At 45.2% G+C, this 26,755-nt stretch overlaps 1 protein-coding gene across 1 annotated transcript in view; it reads left to right on the top strand.

Moving 5' to 3' along the window:
• LOC119436279 (E3 ubiquitin-protein ligase UHRF1) overlaps positions 1–13,096 on the top strand; it is a 93,693-nt gene extending 80,597 nt beyond the window's left edge. Inside the window, exons 14-15 of the mRNA XM_037703079.2 lie at positions 1,837–2,105; positions 10,983–13,096. Coding sequence (XP_037559007.1) covers positions 1,837–2,105; positions 10,983–11,129 — 416 coding nt within the window. The 3' untranslated portion in view covers positions 11,130–13,096. The remainder of the gene's footprint in view (positions 1–1,836; positions 2,106–10,982) is intronic.
• Positions 13,097–26,755: the final 13,659 nt, after the last annotated feature.

The following is a 26,755-nucleotide window of genomic DNA, read 5'->3' as shown; positions in this document are numbered from 1 at the left end:
TGCTCCTTGACCCCGCTTCTTCTCCTCCGTCATTCTTGGATCCGCTCGTCGGAAGAGGCGCGTCATGTCTTCGACGCAACTGGACACGGGCCTGAATCGCACGTTCTGCTCGTTCGTGGCGATGAGCACTGGTGTATGTCTCCAAAAGCTGACGACAAAACTCGCGCCACGACGTCAGTTGCTCCTCGCGGTTCTGAAACCACGTACGCGCACCATCCTCCAGGTAGAAGTAGACGTGTCTGAGTTTTTCCATGTCATTCCATTCGTTTATGGAGGCCATGCGCTCGAAGTCGACCATCCAGTCTTCGAACTCTGTGCCGTGAAAGTCTTTGGGATCCATGGGCTCTCAAGTGTGTACCGGTTCGACATCGTGCTTCCCGTACCGGTTGGGGTGGTTTGAAGGGAAGCGCTGGTCATACCGGTTGATGTGGTGGGAACTGTAGCGTCGATGACTTCTGGGGACAGTCCCCTGATCCTGCGGCTGGCCCGATGCACGGGAGTGTCGACAGGCACTGAATTCATAGCGCGGATCCTTGGAGGGGTCTGCAACATCCGTGAGGACGCTTACCCTGCACCTCCACCAGTTTTTCACGAGCCTCGAGAAGTAGTCGTGAAGGTTTAATAACCCGTAGAGCAGCTGGCTCTTGCAAAACGCGACCGTTGAGGCTGGCTTGAGCAGGGAAGGAGCGCGCGGTCTTTGTTCTCCTGGGCTCGACCCACTCTTGCCCTCGACCCACTACCTACAGGTGGCAATATACTCTTTTCTTTCTTCCGCCAGTGTTTGTTTCGTGCTGCACATGCTTTCTGTGAGATTAGTGGGTACGTGCATAAGTGCACAAAAATGCATCATGACTAGGAGCTCACTAAAGAGCACCTTGTGGATTGCTAGCAAACTACACGTGTCTTGCAAGTTCTGCTTGCCAATGGATGGTGCTGCAGACAGTACACATTGCACCTGCTACTGCATGGAGGCTGCATGCATTCTTCAGATTTCAGGGGAGCCTCTTAGAGTTGTCTACGGGCTTCCAAGTGGCCACTGCAGCAAAGCCTTCCCCCACCATCCACTATCTTGGTGCTAGGAGAGCTTTACTCTCAAATAGTGGCCTCCCTGTGGACCTTGTGGAGAAGGTGTGATGCATGTTCGAATGTCGCAACCATAAGTCAATGGTGGCTTCGCACACTAAGTTCATCATTAGCTCTGGCATAATCTTGACATCGACTGAAATCGTACCATAGCACAGTAATAACTGTTCTAGGCACCCACCACTGTAGAGACATTTCTTGGTGGTGAGCTGGTCAAGAAATGTTTCTAACTTCAAATGAATAAAGGAAGAATGTTATGTAGCAACTACATGTCAATATTGTACACAATGTAGTAGTCCTTTATGTTTGGTGCTTCATATGTAATGCACTGCTGGCTGGGCCAAATAATATTTGTTGCTGCTGCTACCAGTTTGCTGTGATCCTTAATTACTGGGGTGGAGTTCTCAAATGATCACTTATGAGGATACTATCACTTTCAAGAGATTTCTTGTGACTTGGCACTGAATGCATTGGCGTTTATGACCAACACTGTTCCCGCACAGTGCCTGGATGCTGACATGTCTAGATGCTGAGTCACGCGAAATTTCATATAAGAGATCATTCAAGAATACTGCTTCTGTACTGCAGCATTAGCCGATGGAATGCACTGCATTTTAGCTGTTAAAACTAATCTGAAGGAACAGTTAGGGATGCATTATATAGGCTGTCAAAACATATTGTTACACTTCATGAATTTTGCTTCGAGAAAATGTGTAGATTGTATGTCCATCGGAAATATCTTGGAACTTGCAGCAAGCTCTGGTGAAGATGCAGCTACTACTCCAAAGAAGCGACAAGCCAGCAGTGGCCAGCATAGAAGTTCCTGGGCACTGGAAGCATCAGTGCGCAAGACAATAGAAGCAGATAAATGTAACAAGCGGCTCTGGAGTGAATGCTTGGCTGTGACATCAATGGGCCGAGTAGCTTTCCTGGATCGTGTTCAGACAGTGTTTACATGTGTGTGCTGCCAAGAACTGGTCTGCCATCCTGTGACAACACCCTGCAACCACAACCTGTGCCAGGTAGGCATCAGTCTCTTTATGGATGTCTACACTGGCTGGCTCTGTTTTCTGGTCACTGCAAACGTTTTCTCAAAACTCTTTGTTATGTTTGTGAGATGTGTTCATGTTGGCATAAGGGGATTTTTCAGCAGAGCAGTAGCTCGGTATTATTTAGCATTGGCAACAAAAAGAAATAATTTTATTGAGATACTTCTTAAGACAGAGGAGCAATGAACAGGACTAGTTATCAATCTTGGCAATATATTGAATATAACAATGAGCAGCTGATGCACCGTCAACTTTTGAATGTAAAATAAACCGCTTCACAAATGTTCATGTGTATGCCAAAAAAGGTCCATGTGTGATATCTTGGGACATCCATGGTAGGATATCTGAAATATGTCCATCTGCGATATTTTTGGGAGGTTTGCGGTAGGATATCTAAAATTGGACATTTGAATAATTGGATAGCATTTAAATAATTTGCCCCTTTTCTCAGACATGTCTGTTAATGATCACGTAATTCCTCCGCATGATCATATTCCTCCGTATTTGCATCACATTCACTCAGTGGATGCATCACCATCTTTAATCTACTGTACTTATCCTTTGTTTCAGTGACACAGGTACACACACTACGCAGTGCAGTGACTTGATGTCCTGAGGCCACATAGTGGAGGGCTCCGGGTAAACCCAAAGTCCTCCACTGTTGCATCCCGCATAGCCTCTGTGGTGTTTTGTGATGTTAAACCACGGCCGCTCGAAACGCACGAGGTGTGGCCTGCCATGTCGCGTGGCGAAGTATGGGCGGAGCAGTGAAACGAAAGTTCACATTTACCGCCGCTTTTTTAGAAGGGGTGCCACTGCTACGTGTCTGCTCTCCCTCTGGGAAGGCGCCGCAGGAGAGATTTTGCGTCTCGCTTGCCCGCCTTTTGTCCGCACACGTCGTAGTATAAAAGTGTCGAGGTCCTTGTGTTGCATGTGGTACTGTGCCACGCAACTGTTGCGTGCCGCTGTGCGCTACTAATGCAAGAAAAGATCCATTAATTTGGCACCATGAGTTGCCGTGCGATGTAGAACGCCGTAAAGCATGGCTGCAAAACATTTCGCGACCGGAGCCAAGTGGCAAAGGAAGCATTTGGGAGCCGAGCGACAGGTTTTTAATTGGTGTGTTTGCTTCACTTCACCGACGGCCACACCGAGGAACTGTGTAAGATGTTTCTAAGCAACTACATACAGGGTGTTCCAGCGAATACTTTCAAAAATTATTAAAGGTTGCCTGTGGCAGATAGCACATTCCTATTTCATGAGCTGGTCTACTCGAAGAGGCGGACATTACTTGCACAAAAAATTGAAATGCATAATCAACTAATTAACAAAAATTAACTAATTAAGTTAACGAATTACCTTATGGCCCATATTGCGTCTCGCTTGCCCGCCTTTTGTCCGCACACGTCGTAGTATAAAAGTGTCGAGGTCCTTGTGTTGCATGTGGTACTGTGCCACGCAACTGTTGCGTGCCGCTGTGCGCTACTAATGCAAGAAAAGATCCATTAATTTGGCACCATGAGTTGCCGTGCGATGTAGAACGCCGTAAAGCATGGCTGCAAAACATTTCGCGACCGGAGCCAAGTGGCAAAGGAAGCATTTGGGAGCCGAGCGACAGGTTTTTAATTGGTGTGTTTGCTTCACTTCACCGACGGCCACACCGAGGAACTGTGTAAGATGTTTCTAAGCAACTACATACAGGGTGTTCCAGCGAATACTTTCAAAAATTATTAAAGGTTGCCTGTGGCAGATAGCACATTCCTATTTCATGAGCTGGTCTACTCGAAGAGGCGGACATTACTTGCACAAAAAATTGAAATGCATAATCAACTAATTAACAAAAATTAACTAATTAAGTTAACGAATTACCTTATGGCCCATATTGCAATTTACAAATTGTAGCCGTGGAGTTCGCAAGGCGGATCCATTTGGAACGAATTCTCAGGATGACACCAGTTTTGAGATATTAATTCCCGAACGTTGATGAGAAATTTATTGCCGTTGCAGTTTGAAATGCATAATCGACTAATTAAAAAAAATTAACTAATTAAGTTAACAAATTACCTTGCGGCCCATATTGCAATTTAGAAATTGTAGCCGTGGAGTTTGCAAGGCGGATTCATTTGGAACGAATTCTCAGGATGACACCAGTTTCGAGATATTCAATCCCGAACGTTGATGAGAAATTTATTGGCGTTCCAATTACTTTCTTTAAAAAACGTCATTTTATGCATTGAAGCACAGAAGGTCGCTACTGGTGAACAGGGCCGGGGACCTGAATGCAACTGTGGAGCGGTTAAAGCTCGCCTGCAAGCTTTGTCACGGAACGTTGTACGATTTTAAAGCTGTTGAACAAGGCGCTTTTTCGTGGCTTCACATCGTGCAAATAAAGAAAGTAAAAGTTGACACAGCCTCCCTCAATGTTTTTTCTTTTTTCACCATTGCAATTGCTGTATTCACGATAAATAACGTTTTTGCACTGCATCGTCCTTGCATAAATATGCTACACATCGGCAATGTGACTGAATGTACGATCCGTTATGAACTTACTTACCCAATTTTTCTAGAAAGGTGAAGCTAAAGAAATCTAGCAGAAAATAGTTATCCAAACCTGTGTCATGAGCCCACCTCTAGCCTCAATAAAATGTAAACTCAAAGCGCGGCTGCTGTGCGAAGCATGCTTACACAGCCAAAGGAACGCTCACGCCCGCACGGGCCGGTCCCTCAGGAGTATCGCGGAGAACTAGGTGCCTCACACCGGTTTTGGGCGACGTGGCAGGCCGCACCTTGTGCGTTTCATCGAGCAGCCGTGGTTCAACCTGGTCAATAAATCATCATACGCACATATACTTTTGGCCTCTTTCCATCTCAGCATGGCCAGACAAAGACCTCACATAATATACTGTATGCAGTGATTCCACTCTTGCGCCAAAGTGCGCCAAATGGGATTTACCGCGCCAACCTGATACAATCGATGAAAATTGCGCCTAACTGCACCAAACAGTCTCGGATTTGACCGCATCTATCGCCGACAATTGCACCACCGGGAAATTAAAACGTGCAACGTGTTGATAGGGCAAGCCTTAGTTGCAACCTTAGTTGCGAACAGGGAACAAACAGCACTAGCACGTGCGCCCCGATTAAGCCACAGCGCCAACCTTGCAAGGCGGCTCGACGGCAAAGTGTGGTTTCTGCTGAGGCTCATGGCTTCAAGGTCAATTGGCGATTCATCGGCGGACGTTATCTACTCTGGAAATGTAGCTAGTGCAGTAGAACCCCGCTGATACGTTTTTCATAAGACCATTAAAAAAAAAAATCCGGAAGAGCCGGGAAACGCACGAGCCAAGAAACAGGAAAAATTGACAAATGAGAGTAGTGTTGAACTGCACACAATATTATTTTAATTCTTACGTGTGAAAAAAAAGTAGTAGTTTCGCCCGAAAGCCGAAGCATCGATTGCGATTGCAAATTAGTAGGCAGCTGTACAAAGTAAGTACATAGTATGGTAGTTTCATTGTCCGTATAAACTTGTAAAGATTCGCTTATTTACTATATTAACAAGCATGGTATCAGCGCGCACAGGCAGACATGAACATATCACACTCGATGAGCACAGACACGCGCTGTCAAACGCTGGCGTGAGGATGAGCCGCAGCAGCAACGCACGAAGTGACCTTCCTACTGGTGTCTATTGCTTCCACGCAAACTGAGCGCCGGGAAAACGCAGCATCAGGGAACGTAACAGCGGGATTCTACTGTAGCTTGTTTGAAGCGCAGCATGACATGTGATTATAATAACTGCACGCCGCCAATGACACGTGTCCATTTCTGTTTCTAGATTTCTGTTTCTGTTTCTAGGAAAACTAGCAATATATGAAACGATATCAATTTGTGTGTGTGTTTGTCGTATGCACAGAAGAGCATCTTTTCTCCATAACATCTGCAATGGATGGAAATGTTTACCAAGGTTCTCGTAAGAACGTATGAATTATTCAGGTTCTTGAATGTAAATTGCAACTGGCTTTTTCAAAATACTTCAGGATGGTGAAAAATCAGCTGTTCCGAAATGCCAAATTGCCTGCTCCAAAGTGCTCCAAAATGAAATTTCTGATGCTCAAAAAATTGCTCCAAATCAGAAGTCCGCAGTAGCACCACTGTGTATGTAGAAGCAGCCCTACCTTAAAATGCAGTGAAATGTAAGAAAAATTTTATCCTGCGGTACAGCATTCAGCTCATCCTTGAACCACACATGGTCATAAACTGTACACGCACAACTTGGTTATCCACAAGGTCTATGGCTCCTGGAACTCCTCATTGCCAAAGTACAGCCTGCAAGGTTTGTTCATGTCTTCTGGACTACCTTTCAATGTCTTCTTCCATTATCTTTGCTGCATCCATGCTGTGATGGTGAAAATATATATTTGTCTGCTGCTGTTCGAGGGTTGTCCAAGCAGTTTTCGGCCTCAACCAGAAGTGGCTCGTGTAACTAATCAAGTGTTACTTTTTAACATATTTCCCTAGATCGTCCATACACGTGGCCCCTCAGAGGAAAATTGTGAAGTTTGGCCCTCTAAAAAGGAAGTCATGGCTTAAATGATGTCATTGACACCGGAAAAGTGAACCCTAGAGAGAGCCGCCACTGTTATGCAGTGGCTATGGCATTCTGCAGCTGAGCACGAGGTTGCAAGTTTGATGGGGGTGAAATGCAAGAACGCTCATGTACTTAGATATAAGCGCACGTTAAAAAACGGCTGACGGTCAAAATTATTCTGGAGCCCTCAACTATGGCATCTCTCATAGCACCAGTGTTGCCTAGGGATGTTAAACACCATAAATTAATGAATCAACCAACTGGACCCCAGGGAGTTCCACCTTCATCTTGTGGAAAACATGAAAGTCTGACTGCACAACATCCGGCAAGTACGGCTGCTGTTGAAGCGCAGAAAATCCACTGGAATGGATGGCAGTCGTTACCACAACTGCGCAGTGCGAAGGAGCGTTGTCTTGATGGAGAATGATTCCTTCTTGAAGTATGTCGAGTTGTTTAGCCTTGATGGTGTCCCGCAGGGGATGAATCGGGGCCAGCATGGTATTCTCCAGTGATGGTCCGCCCCTACTGCAGAAAATGCATAAGCAACAGGCTCTCAGAATCCCAGGAGACAGCAGACAGCAATTTTTCTGCTGATGGAACAATGCGGGCTTCTTTGGCACTGGAGAAGAAGGTTGTTTCCATTGCTTTGACTGCAACTTTCAGGACAAAAGTGGCACACCTACGTTTCATCAACGGTCACATCCTAGATAACGCAAAGGCATCCTCAGTAAGTCTGTGGGATGTCGGCATCAGGACATTCGTACATCCTAACGATGTCCTGCACTAATCCTAAAAGGCTCCTGATCAGGTTCATTTGTCCGTCCCAAGTAGATACTGCTGAGAAAATACCACGTACATAATTGGAAAAGCATTTCAGGATGATGTGAGGACGCATTCCAAGGCGCTACTGTTTGACACTGTAATTAGAGGGCAATTCATTATTTACAAATTGGGTTAATATATATGCATGACGCAGCTTGGATATGAGAACCCATATTGTAGGGCTCCGTTTTGATACTTGTTTTGAAGTTATGAGTCGAGTGAAACTCATATTTGATACGAGTTTCACGTGCTCTGAATTTTCAGAAATTTTGCGTGTTTTTTGCCATGATTAAAAAGCAGTGTGGTACCAAATGAATGACCTCAGGTGCAGCACCACCTATGCACTTACAATAGCATAGCCTTTGAGATCTGCTTTTGTTCAAGAGAACCGCGGGTTGAAGGCGCGCTTTGGACACCATGGCCAATAACATAATAATAATATGCTCTACAAACAATTATGATTAATATTATTATTAAAAAAAATAATGTTTGCAGTGTGAGATTTGTATTTCGTTTCTTGTTATACTCAATTTCGTTCGGACAAGCATGAAGCTCCCAAATAATCACACCTGGGAGCAACGTCCCGAGAAATATCCTGCTGAGGATGTTGCTCAGATATATGTCATGTTAGGTTCGCAATAAGTGCAGCAGTAGATGTGTTTGAAATTCATCGTGGGCATGGTGCTGTGGACGTCCTCAGTACGTCCCATAAAAATCTATGACGTTCAGATCTTTCCGGGACATCCACGGGATTTTTTGTGTTGTCTGGGATCCAGTGCATTGAAGTTTACAGAATCTACCCTGAACAGCTAGCTTCTGGTTGCCTCTGGACGTTGTGCACCACATGTGCTTTTGCAACTCGTTAGTGAGCAATCTTGGGACCCAGCTTGCAGAAACCTTGTGCATATAAATTTTTTTGCAAGGCTGCACTGTACTGTGATTTTCAATACTGTTGTCAGCTTCACGATTGTTCAGTTGTTCAGCCGGTGATCTCGCATCGCATGGTCTCGCGCATGGGTAATGTTTTATTGCACGCTGACTGACAGCGTCTTCTTTACTGTGCTTAGGAGGTAGCAATCTCTCGTAACACCTCGACTATGTCCTGATGGATACTGGCCTGAGTTAACCCTTTCAGGGACAACTCAATCACTACACATGCTTTCAAAATCTCCTTTTTGGTTTGGTGGCAATGTGTGCACTGCGCATGGGCGAGTTTTTGTGGAGCAACTCTTGAAAAGCACGTCTACCATAGAAAAAGTTCTGGACTCTGTGTGTAAACATTTTTTGTGTTAGGCCTAGGTCTTATGGGACAGCTCTCATAATTGACACTCGATCCTACTCCTGCTGTTGACATTGTGGGATATTGAAATCGGCTTTGGTGCAAGTCTATGAAGTTCCAGCCGGTTGCAGGCAGAGTTTGCTTACAAGTGCTTAGAGTCTGTGGAATTGTTGACTTCCCTGTCAAAAAAAAAAAAAAAAAAACACAATTGACTCCAATTGGGACATCTCAAATTGGTACCAATTGAAAAATTTCCATTTGTAAATTAGTACATAATTGGACCAACTGGAACGTGACCAATTGGTTTTCGTTGGAGTGACCAATTGTACCCAATGGGTACCAATTGGTTGGAATGACTGAGTAATACCAATACACATACATATCTACCCCACAAAGCAAACCTAAATAGGATTCCAGCTGTCAGAAACAGGTTTGCTATAGCCTTAGTACTGCATGCATACATAGCTGTAACTCATTCGTTTCTTTGAATGAGTTCATAGACTGGAAGCATGATTTCCCAGTTGGTTACATTCTAGTTTATTCCTATTGGTAGTCCAATTAGGCTCATTTGGGAATGTAAGGTGGGCTAGCTGGTTCAAACTGACAAGTGAAATCGGACTCAATTGGTTGCATCCCTGACTCAACCGTAACCAATTGGAAGTAATGATTTCCCAAATGGGCCTAGTTGATTCCAATTTGCAAGTCCAATTGGACTCAATTGGTTTCACTGACTCAATCGTAACCAGTTGGAACTAGGGATTTTACAATTGGTTCTAATTGGGTCCAGTTCATTCCCATTGGCAACTCCACTTAGTCTCTCCTCTGACCCAATCGTAACCAGTTGGAAGTAAGGATTTTCTAATTGGCTCCTATTGGTTCCAGTTGATGCTTATGGGAAAAGCCAATTGGAGTCAATCGTCTTTTTTTTTTTTTTTGGTTGCACTAACCTGAGAGCGTATTGTTCAGCGTTGCTTCTGCCTGAATAATAATTGCTTGTTGCATTTGTGTGGAAGACAGCTATCAGTGGAGTACTTCGATTTAGCCAACATAAGGTTTGTGGAGAGTGGTGAGTGTGTGCTGGTAGCCACAGAAGCAGTAAACCCTTGCCTTTTCCCATACAATCGCACGGTGCGTTCATCTAAAGGATAGAGTGGTTGCATGCAGTGAAGCATTCAGGAAAGGCCCTATGCTAGGCAGGCTTGATCCCCAGTGAAAAGAGGGTGTGGCTAGTGTAACCTCATTTTTGTTCTCAATCTTGGCATACTGTCACTTGTATAGTTCCTTTATTCTGAAAGAAAGGTTTATGTTCAAATTGAGTAAGTACACTAGACTGTACATGATGCCTTCAAGGCATGCTACTTGCTTAGGCTACCATGTTCACACCAAGAGTGGTGAGAAAAAGAATTGATTGATTCTGGGGTTTTACGTGCCAAAACCAGTTCTGATTATGAGGCACGCCGTAGTGGAGGGCTCCGGATTAATTTCGACCACCTGAGAAAAAGAATAACACATAATCATGCTGCATAGGTCATCAAACTTGCCTGTTTTAATATGACAATAAAACATTGTTAGTGTTCCACCCGCTGTGGTTGCTTAGTGGCTATGGTGTTGGGCTGCTAAGCACGAGGTTGCTGGATCGAATCCCGGCCTCGGCGGCCGCATTTCGATGGGGGCGAAATGCGAAAACACCCGCGTACTTAAATTTAGGTGCGCGTTAAAGAACCCCAGGTGGTCAAAATTTTCCCGAGTCCCCCACTATGGCGTGCCTCATAATCAGATTGTTAGTGTTCCAAGATGCCTGACTTGTGCATCAAGTGGCTGTCACCGTGATCTCGTGCAATTATCTAAATGTGCAATTCTTTGCTTATGTGTAATGCCATGAGACCATTTGGGTTGTGCTAAAATCTATAAGGTCAAGAAAGTTTTAAGAAAAGGAAAGTTGCCATCTTTTTGGGGTTTCCTTTGTGCTACATTTAGGTTATATACCTCATAGACGTTCTCTTTTATGATGTCTTAAGAATTATGAATATATTTATATTTTTATAGCTAGATTTTGAAGCTGCAAAGATTGACATTGGTGCTTTCTTTAGCCATGGAAACACTGTGCTCTCACTCTAACTATGGTGCGGGTTTTCTGTGTGTATTTACAACCTTGCAGAGCTGTCTACAGAGATCCTTCAAGGCTGAGGTGTTCAGCTGCCCAACATGCCGCCAGGAACTGGGTAACACCTACACTCTTCTGGTCAACAGGTCCCTGCAGAAAACACTGCAGGCACTTTTCCCAGGATATGAGAATGGACGATGAGTGGGCCTAGAGCAGGGGTGTACTTCTGCTGCCTGCATTATATCGCTGACCTATGCCAAGGCCGGTGGTATCTTATGGTAATATTTACTGCAGTGACGTGCATTTACTGTAAAGCAACACAATGACCCAAGAAGAAAGACATCTTTAGTGTAGCATGAAATTAGTGCCATCTTTCAATGTGATGGCAAGACCAGCTTGCTGTTTTTCACTGACTTTTAGCTGGTGTTTTTTGCTTGGTTTTGTGAATGTTAAGATCTTGCTTCTGGCAGAGATAGTGTTTTATTGTCCCCTTGTTCTGTATACAAATTTGTTGTTAACATGGTGCAAGACATGTTTTGTTTCAGTATGTTTTGACTTTGGATGCCTGTTTTATACTCAGTGAATGTTTGCTTGCCAATGCCCTTTTGCCTCGGTTTGTGTTTTTGATGTATGGCAAAGTCAGAAAGTCACTAAATTTGTTTTATTAGCTTTTCTATAACAAGAAATTCAGTGCAATTAAGAAAAGCTACTGAAAAGCGTGAATTCTGTGTTTGTGAAGTTCAATGTTGACATTTAATGGTGTTTGGCCTCATACTTAATTAACTAGCACGAATGAAATGGTGCACGAATGAATGAAGTGGTGCTTGCATTTTATCTATACTGAAGTATCTATGAGTACAAATTGGTGAACAATGTGTTAGGATAGCCACATGTGTACGTATATGTGAATGGACTGCTCTGTGGGATTAATTCTTGTACTTTTTATTTTTCCATACTGCACAGTTTTGCATTTCGAGCACTGTAAAAGTGATGACATGCATTCATCTTGTTTCATGCTGATAAAAGATGCTATACTAATAATCCCACCCTCATCACCAGTTGCAAACGCAGACCGACGCAGTGGGGGGTGAACTGCTTTATTCAAAGAGATGCGCTGCTTATATAGCTCTCGGACGATTATGTCACTATGATTAATCTTTTATCACGATGGAACACATTTTAACACTACTTATAATCTGGGGAAATGCTAAGTTTGCCTTTCCATTTCTGTTTTGTGACATGGCATCACAAGTAGCAAGCAGGGTTGCACTGTAGCAAGAAACTTATAGCTCTTGTGTTTTTAATTTTGTGCAAGCTTTTGTGTTTTTAATTTTGTGGAAATATTTACAATTGAGCTTGACTTTTTAACCATAAATAAAGCTTTTACATTACATGTCATGCTGAATTACCAGAAACAACCAAAAATAAGTTCAGATAGCATATAACCAGATGGTTGCTTTCTGTAATTCATCAGTATCGGCTGTTTATTATGAAATTGTGCTGTAGTAAATGAAAGAAGGGCTGCCGATTCATGGTGATGCACAACGCCTAATCAGTTATGAATTTTTTTTATCCTCCAACAGAAGCAAAGGCACTTTTAGTGTATGCAACAAGATATGCAACAGCAGTTGCATAATTTTGTCATTGGTGTTGAACCAAGGATTTTGTCGTTGCTTTAGTGGAACATTTAACTAGATAGACTGAAGGCTTCAGCTAAGCAGTGTTTGCCGTGCTAATTCTGCAAGATGAATCCATGTCGTTACAAAGCCTAGTTTGTGAATCAAGTAAATGCAAGTGGCATCTTTGCATTGTTTTAGTTGTTGCAGTTTAAGCTGCTTATGGTTTGTGTAACAGTAGACTCTTTTGCATTTTTTATATGCTTAGGTACACCATAAAATGACTGAGATAAAACTAAACATAGTGTTTGACAATGGGCTGCACTTTGGTTGCCGCAATATCGACCACAAAATGCCTGGCTGCGTGAAAAATAAATTCTTTGCACTTTTTTGTCATCAAGTTTTGGTTCTGGCTCCTGGTTGCAAAAAATGTGTTGCAGTGTGGCACATGAAGAAATTGCAGTTCATGACAAGTGACTCAAAGCTGCTTCATTGTCATCGTGTCTTTGGTGCACAAGTATATGCAGGTTATGGATACTACATATTTAGGGCCCTTCATTTTCGTGTTCTTGCTGGTGTGTGTTATAAATTATGGGGGGGGGGGGGGGGTAAAAATCACATTTATACAGTCAATATTTAAGAGGAAATTAGCACTTTTCTTAGAGGCCGCTCCGTAGCACTGGTGTGCTGAGGCAATTTTACCAAGTAACAACCAGTGAACAGGACAGGCCGCCACTGGAAACTGAACATGGCAGCGTTCAACACGCACACCCTATCGAGTGAGGCTAGCTTAGCAGGGCTATTTGAGGAATTATCAGGCATTGCCTGGGATATTATTGGCCTTAGTGAGGTTAGAAGAACTGGTGAGGCTTATACAGTGCTGACTAACTGCCACGTCCTCTGCTACAGAGGTCTTCCAAATGATAGAGAATTCGGGGTAGGATTTCTAGTCCATAAGAACATAGCAGACAACATTGATAAATTCTACTGCATTAATGAGAGGGTAGCAGTCGTAATAAAGATGAATAGGAGGTATAGAATGAAGGTAGTACAAGCCTACGCCCCAACCTCCAGTCACGATGATGAAGAAATAGAACAGTTATAAAGATGTTGAATTAGCTATGAGACAGGTGCAAACTCTCGGTATACTGTAGTCATGGGTGACTTCAATGCAAAAGTGGGGAAAAAGCAGGCTGGTGAGCAAGCAATTGGCAACTACAGCATCGATTCTAGCAACACTAGAGGAGAGATGGTAGAATTCGTGGAAAGGGGGGGGGGGGGGGAGAATAGGGCTCGAAATAATGAATACCTTCTTCAGGAAGTGGACCTGGAAAAGCCCTAATGGAGAAACAAGGAATGAAATCTATTTCATGCTCTCTGCCGATCCCAGCATAGTGCAGGATGTAGAAGTGTTAGGAAGGGTAAAGTGCAGTGACCATAGGTTAGTGAGGTCTAGGATTTCTCTCAATTTGAAGAGAAAGTAAAATTAGTCAGGAAGAAACAGGCCAACCTAGAGGCAGTAAGGGTAAAAGCAGACCAATTCAGGCTGGTGCTCGCAAACAAATATGCAGCTTTAGAACAGGAAGATGAAGACAACATAGAGGTAATGAATAAAACCGTAACTAAGCTGATCTCGGAATCAGCAGTTCAAGTGGGAGGTAAGGCACCAAAGCAATCAGTAGGCAAGCTCTCCCAAGTAACAAAGAACCTAATAAAGAAACGACAAAGCATGAAAGTGTCAAACTCAAGAGATCGGTTAGAATTTGCTGAGCTTTCAAAGCTGATCTTGTTCAACAAGAAGAAAGTAAGGGATATTCGAAATTATAACGTGGAAAAGATTGAGGAAGCAATCAAATATGGATGCAGCATGAAATCGGAGCTTAGCATAGGACAAGGCAAGATGTATGCACTGAAAGATAAGCAGGGTAATATCAGCAATTTCAATGACATAGTAAAAGCAGCAGAAGAATTCTATACTGACCTGCACAGCACCCAGAGCAGCCAAGCTAATTTCATTCGAAGTATGAACAGGATACAGAGGCTCCTTTTATAACCAGCAATGAAGTTAGAAGGGCCTTGCAAAACATGAACAGGGGAAAAGCTGCTGGAGAAGATGGAATAACAGTCGATTTAATCAAAGATGGAAGAGATATGCTTGAAAAGATTTGGCCCTTTATACGAAATGCCTCACGACTTCAAGTGAACCAGAAAGCTAGAACGCCAACATTATACTAATCCATAAGAAGGGAGACAAAGAATTGATTTATAGACCCATTAGCTTGCTTTCAGTATTGTATAAAATATTCACCAAGATAATTTCCGATAGAATCAGGGCAACACTTGACTTCTGCCAACCGAGAGAACAGGCTGGCTTCAGGAAGGGATATTCTACGATGGATCATATCCATGTCATCAATCGGGTAATCGAGAAATCTGCAGAGCACAATCAACCTCTCTATATGGCTTTCATCGATTATGAAAAGGCATTTGACTCAATAGAGATACCAGTAGTCATAGAGGCATTACGTAATCAAGGAGTACAGGAGGCATACGTGAATACCTTGGCAAACATCTACAAAGATTCCACAGCTACCTTAGTTCTCCACAAGTAGAAAGCTACCTATCAAGAAAGGGGTCAGGCAAGGAGGCACAATCTCTCCAATGCTATTCATTGCATGCTTAGAAAAAGTATTAAAGCTCTTAGACTGCGAAGGCTTAGGAGTGAGGATCAGCAGCAAATATCTTAGCAACCTCCGGTTTGCAGATAACATTGTCCTATTGTCGGATCTCGAGGGCGTGTGGGTGTTAAGAGGGATGAGGTTAAGAGATGCATGGCAACACAGCGCACACGATTTAATAGGAGCGAACCCAAAAAGCAAAAATCCCAGCTAAAATGTAACTGTAAATAATAAACAAAGTATAACATATACAAACAGTTCTAACACATAACCAAAAATAGCAGCTAATTAAGCTGTCCCTTTAGCCAGTGCTAATTATTCCTACACTCCTCAGTCTGACAACTCTAGCCTATCAGGCTGCGTCCCTGCTTAAGTGGGATGGATACCCAGTAAAAAAAAAAAAAATTGACTCCAATTTGCTTTTCCAATAGGAATCAACTGGGACCAATAAGAACCAATTGGAAAATGCTTACTTCCAACCGGTTACGATTGGATCAGAGGAGAAACCAATTGCAGTTGCCAATTGAAATGAACTGGACCCAATTGGAACCGACTGGAAAATCCTTAGTTCCAAGTGGTTACGACTGACTCAAAGTGAAACCATTTAAGTCTGATTGGACTTGCCAATTGGAATCAACTAGGCCCACTTGGGAAATCCTTACCTCCAATTGGTTGCGATTGAGTCAGGGATGACCAATCGAGTCTAATTGGACTTGCCAGTTTGAACCACCTAGGCCCAGCTTAAATTCCAAACAGAGTCTAATTGGGCTACCAATAGGTATAAACTGGCTAGAACGAAACCAACTAGGAAATCATACTTTCAGTTTATGAACCCATTCAAGGAAACTAGAATGAGTTGTAGCTATATACACATGGAGTACTCTGACAGCTGGAATCCTATTTAGGTTTGCTTTGTGGGGGATATATGTGTATTGGTATTGCCCACTGGTGCAATTCGCCATTCCAAACAATGGGTTTCAAACCAATTGGCACCCATTGGGTACAATTGGTCACTCCAACAAAAACGAATTGGTCACGTTCCAGTTGGTTCAATTGGTCCAGTTATGTACTAATTTACGATTGGAAATTTTCCAATTGGTACCACTTGGACATTTCCCAATTGGAGTCAATTGCTTTTTTTTTTTTTTTTTTTTTTTGACTGGGTATTCTCGCGTCGTTGACGCTGACTCACGAGTATCTTCGTCCAAGTCGCGTAGCGTCTCTTTCGGAGTCGTTGCTCCCGACGATCTTGACGATGTCGCCTTGGTGGACGCCTGTTTATCCCGGTCGCTGTTGCTGACGTGGCAGAGAGGCCCGACGGGTTAGCCCTAACGACGTTTTCGGCCGCTCCTTCACTTCGCTTCCTTTCTCAAGTGCCGACGTCGCGTCTCGGGGATTATCGAACGCGCTGGTCCGCTGAAAAAGGGGGATCCTCTCTGGGGGAATGCCCAGCCCTGCCGTGTGATGCTGCAGCTGGTCCGAGGAGCCTCGCTCGAACGTCTCCGAGGTCGACGGCCGCACCCTGGACTGCCAGCGTTACGGACTCGACCAACCTCCAAGTCTCCCGTCGCCAGTGCGTTGCTGACGATGCGACCTTCCTGGCCCAGAACCACGTCGACAATCCCAGCTCAGCCTCGCTTCTGCCTCGACCGCACCTCGGGTCACGCGCGCCTCGAGCGCTCGTGCCGTTCGGAACGCTCCGAGCACATAGTCGTCTTCTTTTCTTGGGCCGCGTGCCTCTTACTCATGACACCTATTCAGCAACAATGGGAACGAATTACAACAAGTTATTTGAGGACCTTAACCGAGAAAGTGTAAGAGTGGGGTTGAAGATCGATGAATATGCAAAAGACAAAGATAATGTTTAATAGCCTGGCAAGGGAACAAGAATTCATGAAGGATCGCCAGTAAGCTTCTAGAGGCTTTAAAGGAGTGTTTGTCTAGCCATTCAAAAAAAGTAGCGCCAACCACTTCCCTCCTCCTCCGTTCCACTGTCGCGCTCGGCGCGGCTAAAGTCCCTATATATATATATATTGCTTTCTTTAGCCATGCCCTCGCTGTACCCATTAATAGTTGTAATTTCTCGTCATAAAAACAAAAAAAATTTGTTAAACTGAATGTTATCATGAAGAATCAAGATAAAAGACACACGTAGTAAACCAATTTACTTGGTATTAATTGTACTTTTTTGCAATTGTTTCGAGCGTTTATGAAGTATTTTGGTCACAGTTATGCAAATCGCTTGAAAAACAACGAAGGCTACGTGAGATGTTATCGTAGCGCCTGCACAGAAATCCGGTTCTGCCATTCACCGTGCGTTTGAATCCAAGAGTAATGGTTGACGCCAGTAACTAACTGTGCCATGAGGCTCTATTATGGACCCGCATTACCGTACCTAGCGTTACTAGAAAGAGGTAATCTAGTAACGTTGACCGTACCCGCATTAGGGTGGCTAGAAATGGCTAGAAGGGTGGCGCACATGGCGGCTGCGCGGCCACCATTATCCGCCATCTTGGCTGTCTCATTGGCTGTCCAGAGGTCACGTGTTTTGAAATTTGTGCCGGGAAACGGCGGTTTGGCAAAATGCAATTTTGCGTTTTCGTCACAATGACGAAACGTGACGTGAAGCAGCGCATTTTATCGACTAATACTTTTTTGTGGTCCTTGGCACCTCTATTGCGACTTTAGCGCTTTAAAAAGACTCGTCTCTTCATTAAAGATCATAATTCCTGATTTCTCTGTGCTAAACTTAAGGCCTAGATTTCTCGCTGCATTCCCACAGATGTTCGCAACTATCTGCAAATCTTTTTTATTGTCCACTTGTAGCACAATGTCTTCTGCGTACATCAGTCCAGGGACCTTCTGTTGCACCATTTGTCCATTACGCATGTACAGGGGTGCAACAGCTGCGCCAATTGCGCCATTTTGATACAATTTCGTATTTTTGCGCCGAGCTGCGCCAAAACCGCGATATACGTTGAAATTGCGCCACGCTGCGCCAAAACGACCGACCGGCCGCGAAATTTCTCGGTTACGCTAGTTTTAGCGGGAAATAAAGGCCGCGTTGGCAACTTGCAGCTTGACACGCCATTACAGTACCAATAGCGCAGACGAGATCCAAACTGGAGTGCCCAGACAAGACGTTGGCATGTTTGGTGGTGGGCGCCGAAGAATATTTTCGCTGCTGGTTGCAGTACGGCGTGTTGTATATGCAGTAAAATCTGGCGGAGACGCGGAGTGCGCGTTGCTTGCAGTAACGAAAGCAGTTCGCCATTGCCGGTTGACTCAACAACATCCTCGCCGTATCTGCACGCGGTCACGAGCGGAGCGGGTACGAATACTCCACGGCAGGGGTTCTCAAGCATGTTCATTCCGGGGAACCCTGCTAAGCTTCATGAATCGTCAAGGAACCCCTCCCCCCGCCCCGAATTAACCGATCCAAAATGTCCTAAATAAACTAATGTCGAATTATCGAGAGTATGAAGAAAGTAATAAATGAATGCTTACTACGTCAACACGCTTTTATTTACTGAATGCATCAGCACATCTTGTTTCCATTTTGCACAAAAGCAGTGAGGAAGCTGAAATTCTTGTCATCTCATGACTGATTAAGGGCTAGCAGCGGCGAAGGCCTCGCAACATCCTTCGCAGCGCGGCCGCGGCGCGCGTTTCATCTGCAGACACGCTTTGCACCACCGCGCGCACATCCGGTTACTTTTTCGCTAGTGAGCTGGTCGCCAACAAATGGTCCGTCCATCGCGATGTAGCCGGTGCTCTTAATCTTTGACATGTTTGCACTGAGTCAAAGCGCAACTACTGCTTGCCGCAACCGCGGCCGTTATCGACGCGATCATAGACGCGACCTTGCGGTTCAGAAGGCAGGCGGCCGACGCACTCACCAAGTCAAAACGAAACTACCATTTGCTGCAACAGGTATGGACGAATCCGCAGTCGCTATCGACGCGATCATGGATGGCGACTACGCAGTTATGAAGGCACGCAGCCGACGCGCGCACCGAGTCAAAACGAAACTACTGTTTGCCGCAACCGCTGCGGACGAAACTGGTGGCTATCGACGCGATCACAGATGGCGACTACGCACTTATGGAAGCACGCGGCTAGCCGCCAACGCGGTGTTACGCGCGGCGATTAACGCAACAATAAGGGCTTTGAGGGCGCAAATAAGCACAAAGCATTCCGGCGTTGCTGTCAGTCACGTAACGCGTACGACCGTAGCGATGCGGACTGCGCCGCTTCGTTTTTGGACGCTAGCGCCGTTTTTGCTCTTTCGCGGCGCGCATTTGTGGTGTTCCGCGCATTTATTTTTTTATTCCTCCGACGTATACGTCAGTGCGCACGCTATCGGCACCTACCCTATCTACAAACGGGAGAAATGCGCATGTTGGTAAGTTACGGCCTCCGAGATTCAAGTGTGAAAGCTTAAGCGCGCTGCCCGTTTTCGAAGGTTGGGTGTCTACAAGCTGCTTGCGCAGTTCACGCAAGCGCTGTGATGTGCTTTTTGACACTCGGGCATGGGTAGTGGAAGTTCTGTGGATTGAGCACACCTCTTGTTCGCCGTTTTAGCCACTTAATTGGCGAGCGCGGGACCACGGAAAATTTATCAGTGGCTCGCAGGACCCCGAGTATAGGGGCCTGCGGAACCCACTTTGAGAACCCATGCTCCACGGGAAACTCGCTTGTACGGTACAGCAAGCGACCCAGCACTGACGGCGTGAGCTTTGTAGGCGACGCAATGCACAAAACTAGCAAGGGTTCGGTCGCTGCATGTTTCGACTACCGCCGGAACGTCGCGACATATCGCCAGAAAAAAAATACCGAAAGGGAACCACTCGGGAAGAAATGCATGTGCACTTTCCACGTGTTTGGCGGGAAAAGTTGCGTGCAGTGCACTGCTGGGGCGCGATCGAGGTCGTTGTTCGGAGCGCGCGTTCAATTTCGCCGGGCTTGGCCTAGGTCAACCGTGCACTGGCAAAACTGAACGCGCGCTGCGAACAACGATCTCCGATCGCGCCCCTGCCCTCACCTACGCTGCTAATGTGAATTACCGTATATACTTGCGTAATGAACGCACTTTTCTTCCCCAGAAATCCAATGCAAAGTTGGGGGGTGCGTTTATTATGTGGGGTTAATTTTATGGCGTTTTATGAGCAAGCGTTCTTTGTGAAACTGCTCCAAATTTGGGATTTAGTGCTCCAAAACAGTGTTCCACCCCCCCCCCCCCCTAACCTGCTCCAAATTTGGATTTTCCTGCTCCAAAAGCAAGATTTTCCTGCTCCAAAAATTGCTCCAAATCCTATTTTGGCTATTGCACCACTGCATGTAAGATAAATCAAAACCTAATTCGCTGTTTTCCAGTCGTCTTTATCTATACCCTTGACGTAAAGCATGAACAACAATGGCGACAGAGGGCATCCTTGCTTCAATCCTTGGTGAATTCCCACCATTTCATTTCCTTTTCGACCTTCCCCGACCTTCCCCATATCACTTGTACTTGGTTGTCTCTATATATCTCCCTCAGCAGCTCCACGAAATCGTCATCTATGTCTTCGTATTGAAGAATGTCCCACAACAATTCCCTGTCTACGTTGTCATAAGCTCCTTTAATATCTAGAAATGCTATCCATAAAGGTCTTTTCTGAGCTACTGAAATCTCTATGCACTGAGTTAGTACAAACATATTATCCTCTAAGCGTCTCCCTGGCCTGAACCCATTCTGTAGTTCCCCCAATACATCGTTTTTCTCCACCCACTTCGACAGTTCTAATTTTATGGCTTGCATTGCCATTCTATATATATCACCGACGTTACTGTAACTGGCCTGTACGAGCTCGTTCTATCCCAATCTCCCTTGCCTCTGTAGATGAGATTCATCTTGCTTTCACGCCATCCAACGGGAATTTTCTTTGTTCTAATCACTTCTTCTATGACATTAGTGAGCAGTGCCTTGCTTTTTGGACCGAGGTTTTTGATTAGCTGTATTGGGATTTCATCGAGTCCTGCTGCCGTGTTGTTAGGGATATTTTCTGCTGCCTTTTTCCAACAAAAGCTTTCTATGCTAAATTTTGATCTCTCTGGCCTCTCTGCTGTTGCTGGATCTGTTGTCTGAGCTACGCTTTTTCTCGTGCCGAAGCCCTAATAACTTCTGTGATGTACTGCAGCGCATCGTCTCCTTCGTAGATGTTACAGTCTTCATCCCTTATAGCCGTTTGCGAGTTTTTAGTTGGAGCTCCGAGTGCTTTTATATGGTTCCAGAATCTTTTTGGAGTGCCTTTGTCTCTTTTGTGAATGTTATGCACGCAACGTTCACTTGCGCATTTAATTTGGCAACCGATGGATGGATGGATGGATGAGGCTGAACCCTTTAAATCGGGCGGTGGCATACGCCACCTAGCCATGGCTATTAACATAATTTGTACTTTGTGGTGGGTGAAATTTCGCCCCTGCCTTAATTTTATCCACCAATCAGATAACCTCTGTTTGGTTATTTCTACCCGCTTAAAGTCTATTTTGCCTTCACTGTCCCTAAACCCCAATGCTTTGAAAAAATCAGCCCCGTTGCCTTGCACTGTAGGGTTAAGCCCCTTACAGAAAAGTATGAGGTGTTCAGCCGTTTCCTCTTCTTCTCCACACGCACAGCACAACGTGTCTATACCTTGGTACTTGACTCGGTACATCTTAGTCCGCAATACTCCCGTCCTGGCTTCAAACAACAAAGAGCTTCCCCTAGAATTATCGTAGATATTTTCTTTGGCAATTTCTTGCTTGAAAGTTCGGTATGTGCCCAGTGCTGATTTCGTCTGCATCCCTGTTTTCCACAGACCCCTCTCTGTTTCCTTAACCTTTTTCTTAACCGCTGTTTCCTGGTTTGCACCCCTCCTGCAGTCCAAATATTTGATTGACAGTTTTCTGGTCAGCTTCCTCCATTTTGTATCAACATTCCTCATGTACAAATAACTGAAAACTCTCCTTGCCCACCGCTTTTCTGCCATCTCTCTCAATCGCTCCTCAAATTCTATCTTGCTGCTGGCTTCCCTGCCCTCGAATGACGTCCATCCCATGTCACCCTGTACCCCCTAATTTGGTGTATTTCCGTGTGCTCCCAGAGCCAGTCTACCTACCCCTCGCTGCTTAACTTCCAACCTTGCTCGAACCTCTGATCTCATGCACAGGACCGCATTGCCGAAAGTCAAACTAGGGACCATCACCCCTTTCCAAATCCCTCTCACCACTTCGTACCTATTGTAATTCCACAGTGCCCTATTTTTCATCACAGCTGCATTTCTGCTACCTTTAGCCGTCACATATTTTTCATGTTCCGTTAGGTACTCAGCCCCATTGTTTATCCACACTCCAAGATATTTGTACTTATCCACCACCTCCAGCGTAACCTCCTGTATCCTATGCTCGCTGCCCTGATTATCATTAAAAGTCATGACTGCCGATTTTTCTTTACTAAACTTCAAACCTAAGCTATCTCCCTCTTTACCACAGATGTCCATTAATCTCTGCAAGTCTTCCTTGCTGTCAGCCATAAGTACAATGTCATCTGCATACATCAGTCCTGGTAATGACTGTTTAATCCATTCTCCCTTGCTTGAAATAGGAAAGGTTGAAGCCAAGTCCGCTCCTCTCTAATTTTTTCTCTAATCCTTGTAAATACAGCATGAACAACAGAGGTGACAGAGGGCACCCCTGCCTAAGCCCCTGCTGTATCTCTATAGGCCCAGATACCTTGTTTTCCCATTTTATAAGCACCCTGTTACTTTTATAGATATCTTTTAAAAGATTTCTTACTCCATCTTCCACCTCTAGAGTGCCCAGTATGTCCCACAAATCCTTTTGGATTACACTGTCATAGGCTCCCTTGATATCCAGAAAGGCAAGCCATAGGGGCCTGTGTTCCTTTTCTGCTATTTCAATACACTGTGTCAATGAGAACAGATTATCTTCTAACCTTCTTTGTTTTCGGAACCCATTTTGTAGTTCCCCCAGCACCTCCTCGCTCTCCACCCATGCCTGCAGTCTGTCCTTTATAATCTGCATCACCACCCTGTAAACCACTGACGTCACTGTTATGGGACGGTAGTTGTTTATGTCGGCTTTGTCCCCCTTTCCCTTATATATCATGCTCATCCTGCTCAGTCTCCACCCGTCAGGGGCTTTACCGTCCATTATCATTTTGCTCACTGCCTCTCTTAATGCTTTCTTAGATTTTGGGCCCAATGTCTTTATCAACATAATTGGGATGCCATCAGGACCTGTCGACGTGCTACTAGGAACCCTCTTCTCTGCCCTTTCCCACTCGCTTTGTGCCAGTGGAGCCACTGCACTGACTAGTCCATCCTCACCTGATTGAGCACATGCTATGTTTCGTTCTTTAAATTTTTCTGTCATCATTGTTCTTATATGTTCCATTGCCTCATCTCCCTCTAGTCGAACACCTTGAGCTGTAACTATAAACCTCTGCTCTAGGCTACTCTTATTACTCAAGGAGTTGAGATGTTTCCAAAATTTCTTCGCTGCTTTTCTATCCTTTTTGTTTACTTCTGACAACCATTGGCTCCCCTTTCTTCTGATCTTTTCATTGATCAAATTGGATGCTTCCCTTCTACAGTTTAAGAAGTTGTTCCATTTTCTGCCTACATCAGCTTCTGGTTCACCCCTCTGCTTTGAATATCTGTGTTCCCTGGATGCTTCCTGGCGTTTCTCTATGGCCTTCTTAACCTCCTCATCCCACCAGCTCTTGGGTTTACGTCTTCTGTTTCCTTTTGTCCTGACTCGTACCTTAGTAAGCTCGAGCTCAAATAGTCCTGTTAAATTTGCATATGTCCATTCTGTTTTTGTATCCTCTGAAATTACTTCCTCAATTTGCTGGGTTGCTATTTCAAGCTGCTTTTCCGAGTAAAATATCCCACCTGGTTGTTCATCTTGCCTCCTACCTACTTTCATTTCCCTTCTAAAACTCACCTTAATACGTTTGTGATCACTACCTAGACTTCTGGAGCCATATTCATCTATGCTCATTACATTTAGCCTATCGTGCATCCTATGTGACATTAGTGCATAATCTATCGTCGACTGCAGGCTCCCTACCTCCCATGTTATGTGCCCTTCACACTTCTCAGTACTGTTGCATACAACTAAGTCATGCATTTCACACATATCCAGCATCATGTTGCCTGTTGAGTCTGTGTACCCGTCCATGTCTTCTATGTGTGCGTTCATATCTCCTAGTATAATAATCTCGCACCCTTCTCCTAGCTCATTAATGTCACCTGATATGCATTCCAGCATTTTTTTGTTTTCCTCTTTGGCATTTGCTCCTGTCCACAGGTATACAAAGCCAAGGAGTGTCTGCTCTCCTGCAACTTTCCCTTTTAGCCATAAATGCTCCTTGCATTCCTGTTTGACCCTTTGCCAGTTCATACTTTTATGAATGAATGCACCAATTCCACCCCCTTTTCTGCTGCCCTCTGTTCTATTGCAATATTCCCATGCATAGTCAGGATTACAGGGAGGTTGCTCCATGTCCCTAAGATGTGTCTCCACAAACCCGTATACCATCAGCTTTTCTTGCCTTAGTTGCTCGTCTATCTCCTCCCACTTCAGCCTATTCCTGCCACCTTGCATGTTAATGTAACCTATGTCAGAATGACCTTGCCCCTGGTGCTTACGTCTATTTCTTCTACCGATTCTACGTTTCTTGAATCTTGGAGCCTCTCTGGGTCCGTCTTCGTCTACACTGGTGGTCTTAGGGCTCTGGGTCCCCCCAAAAAAGCCGTAGCTTGGCGCCCTATCCTACTACCTACGCTCCCGCCCGTGGCACCACTGTAGTGAATGCCATCCTGTGCAAAAGGCTGGGAGCCAGACTCGTACACTTCCCGGTTTACGTCCATTACACCGTACCCAAGTGGTCTGCTCAGACCCGTAATGACCCGGTTAGCCTCAAGCACCCTCCATTCCATCGCGCTAGCCTGGCCTCGGACATGTGGGATTGTGTATATGGTCACATGCACTTTCGCAGAGGTTTCTCTGAGTTTACGCAACCCAACCTCTAACTGTCCGTTTAGGTTCTGGCTCCTTCCCTTCGAGATATGTCAGCGCCACCTGTCGGTGAAGTCGAGAGATAGGCGCGACGATGGCATATGGCCTCTGAGATCGCAACATCTCGCAGGCCAACTAAACCTGTAATAAACGTGCGCTGTGTATACTAAAACTGTCTAATATAGCGACACAATGCATTGCCACCATCGAAACGAGTTATGAGGCGTGTACTGCAGCAGAACTCCTCTCCTTAATAACACTCGGCGCCATCAAGTGGCGCCGTGTGTCCGACATTCATGGCGCGCCGGTGCGTGCGAACGCCGAGAAACGCGTCATGCGGCAACAGGGCGCTTCTTTGTAGGCAAGCTGCGCCTTCTAGTGGCACTGCCGAGAAGTCCGAGCATAGCCTCTGAGACGAGAAGCGTCGCGTGCGAACGCTGAGAATAGTTCCCTCGCTTGCCGCACGCACAGTGGCACATACACAGTGACCCAAGTTGGCGAGAGGTTCATTGAAGAGCGGCACATACACAGTGCATTCATGGCGCATCTCGCTAAAGCGTTTCCGGGAAAGACGTTCATTCAAAAGCGGCACCTACTCAGTGCGTTTGTGACGCAGCCTACTAAAGCGTCGGGGAGCTGTTCTTGAAGAACGAGTGTGGCGGGGGTTCGACTCCGCCCAGCATAGGGTAAATTTAAATTATATTTTTCGTCATTGTAGAGCGGCACACTCCCAGTGGCACATATCTAGTAACCCAAGTTGGCGTCAAAGAGGTTCATCGAAGAGCGGCACACACCTACTGCACATACCCAGGGACCCAATTAAAGTTGGCATCCAATAGGCTCATTGGAGACCAGCACACACCGAGTGGCAAGTACCCAGTGCTCCAAGTCGGCGTGAAAGAGTTTCATTGACGAGCGGTATATACATAACCAGTCCCGCATCTACAGTGACCCATGTCGGCAGGAAAGAGGTTCGTTGAAGAGAAGCACGTGTATGTACACATTGCCACATACTGAGCGGCTTAAGTTGGTCCGACGGTTGGTTTCGAACCCTCCTCCCTCTCAGCACAGGAACCCGATGCTCTAACCATTCGACCATGGACTAATACAGTGACACAGGTTGGTGGGAAGACGGTTAAATACAAATTCAGATAGATAAATAGCTCCCAGAATGTGCGTGAAGTACCCTAAGAATGATATCGCGTTCTTTATTTTTGGGGACAAAATGAGAAAGTACTTTCTAATTTTGTCCCCATTGTGGCCCGATTCTTGGCCTATCTCCCGTTTTGGGTAGTGCCATATTATTTAGGGCGACAGAGCTCGCTCTCGCATGATAATTAGCAGGTGCGAGAGCACGCGCAGGTTTCCATCAGGCCCAAGACGCCGGAATTAAACGGGCGAATAATAGACAACCTTAACATTTCTTTCTTCGCGATGTACTTTTCTGTGCATACACATGCAACCACCA

The sequence above is a fragment of the Dermacentor silvarum genome, chromosome 1, assembly GCF_013339745.2.
Source record: "Dermacentor silvarum isolate Dsil-2018 chromosome 1, BIME_Dsil_1.4, whole genome shotgun sequence".
NCBI lineage: Eukaryota > Metazoa > Arthropoda > Arachnida > Ixodida > Ixodidae > Dermacentor > Dermacentor silvarum.
Note: the sequence above shows the minus strand (reverse complement) of the source record. Positions and strands in the feature narration are given on the sequence as shown.